The 8689-nt window shown below is 38.0% G+C and overlaps 2 protein-coding genes across 4 annotated transcripts in view; one reads left to right on the forward strand and one right to left on the reverse strand.

Moving 5' to 3' along the window:
• Window positions 1-675, forward strand: part of LOC102202971 (TOX high mobility group box family member 2-like) — an 80352-nt gene extending 79677 nt beyond the window's left edge. For all 3 annotated transcript variants that reach the window (XM_005732961.2, XM_005732962.2, XM_005732963.1), the window contains one exon: window positions 140-675. In XM_005732961.2, coding sequence (XP_005733018.1) covers window positions 140-185 — 46 coding nt within the window. In that variant the 3' untranslated portion in view covers window positions 186-675. The remainder of the gene's footprint in view (window positions 1-139) is intronic.
• Window positions 676-4329: 3654 nt separating this feature from the next.
• The window catches only part of LOC102203634 (large neutral amino acids transporter small subunit 1-like), a 12119-nt gene continuing 7759 nt past the window's right edge, over window positions 4330-8689 (reverse strand). The window contains exons 9-11 of the mRNA XM_005732964.1: window positions 8079-8228; window positions 6776-6950; window positions 4330-6520 (exon numbers count right to left, since the gene is read on the reverse strand). Coding sequence (XP_005733021.1) covers window positions 6444-6520; window positions 6776-6950; window positions 8079-8228 — 402 coding nt within the window. The 3' untranslated portion in view covers window positions 4330-6443. The remainder of the gene's footprint in view (window positions 6521-6775; window positions 6951-8078; window positions 8229-8689) is intronic.

Raw genomic sequence — 8689 nt, forward strand, 5'->3', positions numbered from 1 at the left:
CGCTCTCTAATGCCAGTCCCACCGTGACAAATGTTTAACAATCCTTCAGCATTTTCCCAGTGAAATATAGGATAACACCCCCGTATTCACACGTGTATATCCAGCCATACATTAACGCTGTTTTTCTTTCTTTCCTCAGCAGCAGCGGCATGGGAGCTCGAGACAAGCCTCTCTACCTCACTTGAAGTTGAAAGACCTCCAAATGTCAGACTCCAGGGAGCTTTCTAACATAACAACAACATCATCGATGTATCTGCTTCTACACCATTTTTTTTCTCTTTCTCTCTCTCTCTCTTTTTTTTCCTGATGGATTTCAAAAATCCCAAAGACTGCTACAGTAACTTCACCTATTTGCCAAGCACTTAGATCGGCCAGAAGCCCGAGGCACTTCTCTTGCTTTTTTTTTTCCTTATCAGTGAACTTTCCATTTTTTGAGGGGGCAGTGAGTTTTAAGCTCATGCCAACATACTGGAAATGAAGACCAAAAAAAAAAAGAAAAAGAAAGAAAAAAAAAACATCTTCTCGTTTTGTCTAGATTTTTTTTTTTAAAGATGATTCCACTCCTCTTTGCTCCATTACGCTGTTTGCCATGGACTGCCCTTGTTTTGGGGAGTTAAAATGCTCAAAGCATACTCCAAGTGTAGGGTCTTGGGTAGAAAAGCTAATGCAGGAAAATAGAATATAGTCACCCCATCGGGGTGGATGTTCTTCGGGACAGACTGAAACACCCGAAGTGACTGAAAGCAAAGCGACATTTAAAATGAAGGTATAGTCACAAACGCATTTGTAAATCATCCTTGCCCTCAGTAGAGGACTTCATCCTTTCCTTTATTTATCACAGCGTGATTGTAAATATCACCAAAATGGATTCCTCTTATGTGTGTATTTAGCTGCAGTCCCTTGCCTTTTTCTTTTTTCTTTTTTTCCAATTGTTTTTTTTTCTGTGCAGGCGGATTCAGTGAGGGAATACACACACTAAAACTCGTGTTGAAACTGTGTTCACCAGTCTCAAATCTCTCCAAAATAAAGAGGGAAATGCAAAGACTGCAAAATGCTCAATTTCCTCCACAGCTGGCAGAGCTCCGGTAGAGAGTGTCGCACTCTCTTCACATGGCCTCAGGACGCTGCAGAACTGTAGAGGTCAAAGATTGAAACCTCTCCTTTTAGCTCCTCCTACTTACTAGGTCAGTAAAGACCACACCCTCCTCCCCTACACCTGTGACCCCGCCCAGCCACCCCTTAGTCCCAGCACCACTTGTACAGGTGAATAACAAAAAAAAACAAAAAAAAAGTTGCTAAATGTGAAATGTTACTAAAGGTTAAAAAAGAAAAAAAAACATAACAGTGGGTTTTAAAGTTTTTGACTAGTTTTATTAGGTGTTTTAGAATTGTGTTGAACTCATCTTTATCTTTTTTTTCTGTAAAGAAAAATAATTCTTTAAGATTTTCTTTTTTTTCACTGTAGCAGGATTTTGTTTCAGAGGATTGCTCGTCAGGACAGATATTTTAATTTTGTGTATAAACCTGCCAAACATACTTCTTTTAAAGTTTTAAAGCCAGTGATGAGAGAACCCATTATGTTTTTGTTAAATATCATATGGTCATTCTATTTAATTTGGTTGCAGGTTCCACATCTATTTATAAATGAAATGAAGTAAAATTTTGGCTTATTTTCATCAGGGTGCATTATTATTATTATCATTATTATTATTATTATTATTACTATTAATGATCAAACTACATGATTATTAGAATAATATTTTTTCAAAAACTGCTGTTGGTGCTAATGTACCAGCATTAGATTCTTTTTTCTTTTCTTTTTTGTGTCACAATTACTTCTTTTTGTTTTCTTTTGTCTGTAATAAAATGTTTAAAGTGAAAAACAAAACAAAAAAAGGTGTGCGTCTCTGCTTGTTTTTGACTGCATGGCTGTCATTAAGTCTTAACAGATTCATTAGTGTTTTTGATGAGCTCTGCCTGATCGCTACAGCAACCTGTAAACGCAACTTTGCATTCCCCCTGCATGTGTCTGGGGTTAATTAGGAGAATTACCTTTGATGTAGCAGGAGTTGATGTAGCTGCTGTCACATGGCTCATTAGGTGAAAAGTTAAGGCTTGATAGTGTAACTTCATTTAACGTGCTTTTAACCTTTTCGCTGTTTCTATTTTTTCTTCCCCACCCCATAAAATCCAGACTAGATCAATATAAAACACCAAGCAACATTTTTTTCCTGCCCCCTGGCCATGTTTTTTTTTGCTAAAAGGTGCCATGATGAAACTCAGAGTTGATGCAGCAGTACACGGCCTTTCAGAGAACTACCTGAGAAGAAGAACAAAATCTGCCTTTTAGTTATGAATTTCACAGTTGGATTAAAGGCAAAATAGAAATGGAATCTATCAGCCTTTCGCATCAGCGCTTTCTCTACCCTTTCTACTCCCCCTCTCTCTTTTGCCCTCTTGCTCTCTCTTTCCATCGTGGTGATGGCGCAGTGCCCCCTAGAGCCGATTCACAAAACTATAACCTCCCAGTTTGTTAGTTCCCCTAAAGCGAGTGTCTATCATAACGCCCGGGGGCCAGAATGGGCCTGTCAGAGACTCCAATCTGATGCATTACACGGCTTTCGAAAATGTAAAGAACAAAAATATAAAAAATGTTTACAAGCTTATAGTTTCATAAGTTTTATGGCTTTTTCTACTGATTAAAGCACTCCCCCATGAGTCAGAGTAAACAAGTAATAGATATACAAAGAAATAACAGAGTGCCTGTTTTTTTTCGCCAGATGCTATAGAAATGTTTGGTTTTTACGGTAGATTTACTGTAAAAAATCATGTTTAAAAAACGTCATTCTGTCAATTATTACAAATGTTCTGTTTTATAACTATATGACAGTTTGTGCAATAAGCTAACAGAACATTTATTTCTTGCAGTTTAGGTCCAGAGCAACAGTTATTTCACATGCAGACAATCTGAGATGTACTGCTCAAACTGAGTTTCGTGTTCTTATATTAAAATGTCTCTGGGATTAAATGTGTAGTTAAGCTTCTTTACGCTAACAGCCAGGAGAGTTTCACTGGTCTGTCCCACTTATGATCAAAATGGGTTGTACCAAAATATAAAATGAGTTTGACATCCTTGCCCTAAACCCTCAAAATAGAAAGATACTTTAATTATAGTAAATCAGATTCCTAAAAGTGGGACGCTGATGTGTTTTAACAGTGATAAAGGATATCAAAGGCTTCACTATCATTCCCTCTTCAGTTGTGCCCTTGAGCAACCCTCACCCATGGCTCATCTTCATCTGCAGCATGTTCGTCTTAGGAAAAATACTCTGCTAAAACACAGGTAAACTAGCATTTGTTAGACTAATTTAATAATTTGTGAACGGAAACGTAGAGATTAGTAATATTAATAATAAGGTTTGCACAGTTTCAAAGGCAGATGTTCTAAGTTGAATATGTTTTGTTGTTTTATTGCGTGGGTGATTACCGTAGTTCGGCAGTTTCCTTTCAGTGATTCGCCATCATCTTTCTATTGATGGGCCTCTATCGCCACCTGCTGGTGAAATCTAGTGTTGGCTACACAGCCCTAATGTTGATGCCAAAAGCAGATGAAAGTTTTTTTGTTTTTAGAAGCTTTAAAACGATGATCTTATGTTATAACAAAAACATTTGCAATAGTCGGCTTTCTGTAATCTAAACTAATTGTATAATTTTATATACATATTTTAAAAAAATGATTTTACCCACACTGTCTTCAAGACAAAGAATACACTAACACCTCGACTTCACCACATCTTCTGAAAATGCTTTGAACCCTTTCCCCACCTCCATCTTCACTTAATATATCAAAATACTCTGTATTTGTAGACGTGACTTGCGCATTCATCGGCTCCTTGCCTGTCCAATCCCCCATCACTAATATTGTGTCCAGCAGCTCTGATAAGAGCTCCATCAGCAGCCATCGGGCCGTCTCATTTCCTCTTCAGACGGATATGAAGTCCCCTGACAGCACAGCGGGTCGGCAGCGTCATTGTCTGAGAGCCAACAAACAAGACAGGACAAACAAGAAGCAATGTGCATGTGACACAGAGCACTACCAAACATTTGATGGCTGAGATGATAACGCTATTTTGAGAAACATCCTCATTTGGACGTTAGGATGTCATGTTCAGAGAATCTTTGTTTTATCTGAAGCCGGTGCCTGAAGAGGGGCTTCGGCCGGCCTTTTGTCGACCAGCTGCTGCATTTCTACAGGAGCAAGCAATCAGATTTTAATCCTCTGACTCCTTTTGTTGGCCGTCTGCTTTACAAAAGCGCAAACAATCAAACTTTGAACAAAATAGTTTTATTTTTTACACGTACAGTACCTACTATGGTCACTCACAGACAACAGTTACAATAGGTACTCTCGATTATAGAATCAAAAATATGAGCTCCCTTTATTCTCAATTACATTTGCGTTATTGATTTTCACATATAGTAATACTTTACACACACAAACGCACACACACCGATGCAGCACGTTGTGCATAAAATAAAATATATGAGACCGCTTATCATCGTAACTGGAATCAGTGTGTTTTTAGACACACGTGTGTGTTCAGGGCTTTAATTTAAGTAGATTCATTAAGTAAGGGGCGTGTCTTCGAGGACTGTGTTGTTCATTGGTGTGCTTTCAGAGAGCTCACCTTTAAAGATGGCCACAGTGCCAACTTTGCAAGCATTTGCATTCAGCTATTCTCTTTTTAAATCTGTATGCAATCTGCATTAATAAAGAATCCATATTAAATACTTTAAGTGGGAGAAATATTGTTGCATGCTAATTGCAAATGTACTTACATGTTTGTATTTAAACTTCACATTTCCATTAACTTATAGAAATAAGATTAAAGAGGGTTCCGTTAAAAAAAGAAAAAGAAGAGCTGTTTGTGTCTCACCACGGAAAGTCTGATGTTACTAGTGAGAATGTCAAAGATCATTTTTCTCACAGACTTTCTTTTGTTCTTGTCTGAAAGCTTCTTCTGCATTAATGTTAAAGGAATAGCAACCAGTATGAATTAGTATGTTTTTTCAGACCTTTCCCTTCACTGGAAAGGGGCCTGTGAAACCTGGACTGCCAGCACAGTGAGTAGGCTGACAATACGTACATCTGTGGTAGATTTGTAAGGAGACTGTCTCTCCTTTGTGTGCAAAAGTAAGAAACCTTTTTCCCACTCCACATGATTCCAATCCCCCTTAACATTCCTCAGAAGCTCCTCCCTTCCCAAGCCTTCACTGGACCAGGAAATACGCTGGGAAAACCTCAAACCTCTCTCCAGGTACATTTCCTACAAAAATTACAAGCAAAGCCAGCATCTCTAAAGTTGCAACATTCATTTTGGTCATACAGTGACAAAAAGAAATAGAATATCAGCACTGGCACGGCTGGCACAGACATCAAATACGTTCAGTACAAACACTAAGGCTAACTACGAACACTACTACGATATCTGAGCATATCTACGCCGTCTCACAACAATGGCGCACAAGCGGAGATGCTGGTATCGTTTTCATCGAGTATCGTCACACGTGGCGCCGATGAGGTTTAATATCAGAATGAAATGATACAAGAAACGGACCTGATTCCCAGTGCAGCTCAAGCAGACATTACAGACACTCTTTCATCTCCCTTTAGCTTGTGCTTTACGACAGCGCTACAAATTCATCTTACCAATAAATAAAAAAACAATATCAAGTAAAATGTGAGAATGAATTACTATTTAACACAAACATTAGTACCATATGAGAAAATGAAGTAAGTGCTTTGTTAGACAACCTCTTCCTCTTCCAAATCTGACCTTAGTTATAAACTCTAAGTGACGTTATTATAGCAACTATAGCAAAATCCTTTATTTTAACACAATATAAACTATAAATATAAACCCTAAACTATAATATACTATGTCTAGTTTGGTTGTTAGTGGTATTAGACATATATTTTCCCGCCTAAGCTATTCATTTGTACACTTCAGGAGAAAAATATACCTGTATGTCACGGGCCACTGCAGCTCCTGATTGTGTACTTGCAGTACACAAGTAATTATATGTCTGCAGCAGTCATACACTTACAGATGGCTTTCCATTAACTAACATGGAACATCAACAACATGTTTGACCATTTAAGGAGATATGCTGAAATATTAAAATCAATTCATAATAAGGAGTGTAAAATGCCCGGTGGTCTTCTTTGCAGAAAAGTTGCAGTATTCATCAAATATTCATAAAACAAATCCTCCATTTGTCAGGCCACTCTTGCGAATATTGAATATGTTCACAGTTACCTGCCTGGTCAGATAAAGTTAAAACAAAAAAAGTCCGATCACATGTGGATGAATGTAAACATTACAGGAATGTCCAGACAAAAATATTGACCCAGTCTTTCATCTTGCTCGGTTTGTCCAGCATTATTCAGCCGCCCCATGTTGCTCCTTCTCTTCAGGAACAGACATGAAGATCTTCTGACAGAACATGGTGAAGATTTCTGAGGAGAAACAACTCGTCACGTTAGCCACGTCTGTTTTCTCTTTGCTAGGCTACTACAGGTCAAATGTTGGATTTATTTATCTATTTTTTTAACACTGCGTCGGCCTTTTGCCTGAGTCCTCCGGACCAACTATGTAAACAAAGGAAATGTACCGGTGCCCACAGCAGAACTTGAGCAGATAATCTCACAGGAATTTCACAACAAACCACCTTTGCCTCACTCTAAAAAAAACAAAAAAAATCTCCAACTCACCCAGCATCTTCTTGACCACATGGGGTTTTTTCCACTTGTAGCCCAGTAGGTACGCTGGGACGCCTGTGAGAATAATGCCGCTGCCTAGCAGACACTCGAAGGGAGCTGCCCAAAAGGACACGACGATCATGAAGACGCAGCTCAACACAAAAGTAACGGGGATGAAGAGAGAAATCTGCAGAGAGAAAATACAAAATACATAACAGATGAAGATGTGTTTCAATTTACATTAGACGTGAGCAGATAAGATACAGTTTATAATTGTTGAGCGAAGATGTCTCACACACTGAAAAAGAAGAAAACATCATATTTGGACTTTGGAATAATGCAACTATAGCTAACGATTAGACTAATGTATAATGATTTTGATGACAATACTTCCCAAGTTCAGATTTTAGATCCTGTAACTTCTTCACTGATATCTGTTTTCTGCCACTTTGTTTCCATTAAACAACAAGAGGAGACAAATAATTACTAAAGTTTTTATATTAAGACATTTTCAGTACCGATTACTTTACAGATCAGACAATAATGCAAAAAAAAAAAAATCAATCAAATCAATACAAATTCAAACTATAAGACTGTATATGCAAAGTTGAATGATGCCTGACTTCATCTAAAGATCTGATTTTGAAACAATGATATGTGCTATAGTTGATACTAAATACATTTGTACTCTTACTTAAGTATTTTTCTCATACTGGCTTACCCTTTTTCCTTAAGCGTCCCCAACAATTTGATCACAATGAAGAAATTATTATTGGCTAAACTGTTATGTTAAGAGCTCCATACTGTTATTACATTCAGTTATCAGTTAAACTGCTTGAGCTGACGGTTTGTTTTTCTTTTTTCTGGGTTGAAACTGACATTTTTTATGAATGGTTTACATATAAATAGCTCTCTCTCTCTCTCTCTCTTTTAATATGTTTATAGATGATTTTATAAAATAACTGAGCTGAAAGCAGTGTGGGCCAAAGAGAAGATGAAAGACTGGTCAGCCAAGGTAATTTTCCCATGATGAAATAGAAACAAAGGATCATGTATTCCTCCAAATACCCCTCCCTCCTGTCTTGGAAAAACAGTATGTTTCCAGTTCCACCTAATAACAAGAGTAGCGATACAATGGTGCTTTCACTAAAAAAAAAAAAATAGCAGATGCTTTATGAAACTAGAAGACATGTTGATGTTTTGCCAGACAAGGAAGGTAGGGCTAGGGTCACCTTTCAGTGAGACTCATATCCATCAAAATGGATCTTCTCTGCAACACGCACTGAGCAGCTACTTTAACCCCTAAGACGTTCACCTTAATGGGCCTTCTGAGGTCGGGTTTGGTAAAGCGCAGCCAGATCATGCCAGCGATGGCCATCCCAACACACATCCAGGTGAAGAAGCTGAAGAGATTGATGACAGAGAAGATGTCCTGGGAGATGGCATACATCATCGATAGGAAACACTAATACAATGAAAAAAGGAGTAAAGATTGCATTAGTTTGCTGGAAACATTAGATTATAGATAGTAGATGGATAATAGATTATAAACACACACAAGGCTTCTGAATCCTCCTTAGTGATTTTCTTGAATAGAGCAGTTATTTAAGACAGGTAGGTGTCACAGTACTGGGTCTGTGACCCAGGGTTTTGTGTTTTTTCGGTTAATTTTTATTCTTTGATTATTGTTATTCATTGTTTTGGTTCTCTTTATTGTGTTCTGCTTGTGTTATATTCTTAGTTCCTAGGATTTAGGTTTCTGTTACTTTGCCTTCCCCGTGTTCCTCGTCTAGTCACTCATCTCCATGTTCTTTCTGTCTCCTCAGTCAGTTATGTCTCTACGTTTCAGTGTCAAGCAATGTTCCCTCTAATTTTTCATGTGTCTGAGCGAACACACAAACTCCCTGAGCGGCCCCTTGGACCACT

Source organism: Pundamilia nyererei, unplaced genomic scaffold (assembly GCF_000239375.1).
Source record: "Pundamilia nyererei isolate P.nyererei 1_Seehausen unplaced genomic scaffold, PunNye1.0 scaffold00049, whole genome shotgun sequence".
Lineage (NCBI taxonomy): Eukaryota > Metazoa > Chordata > Actinopteri > Cichliformes > Cichlidae > Pundamilia > Pundamilia nyererei.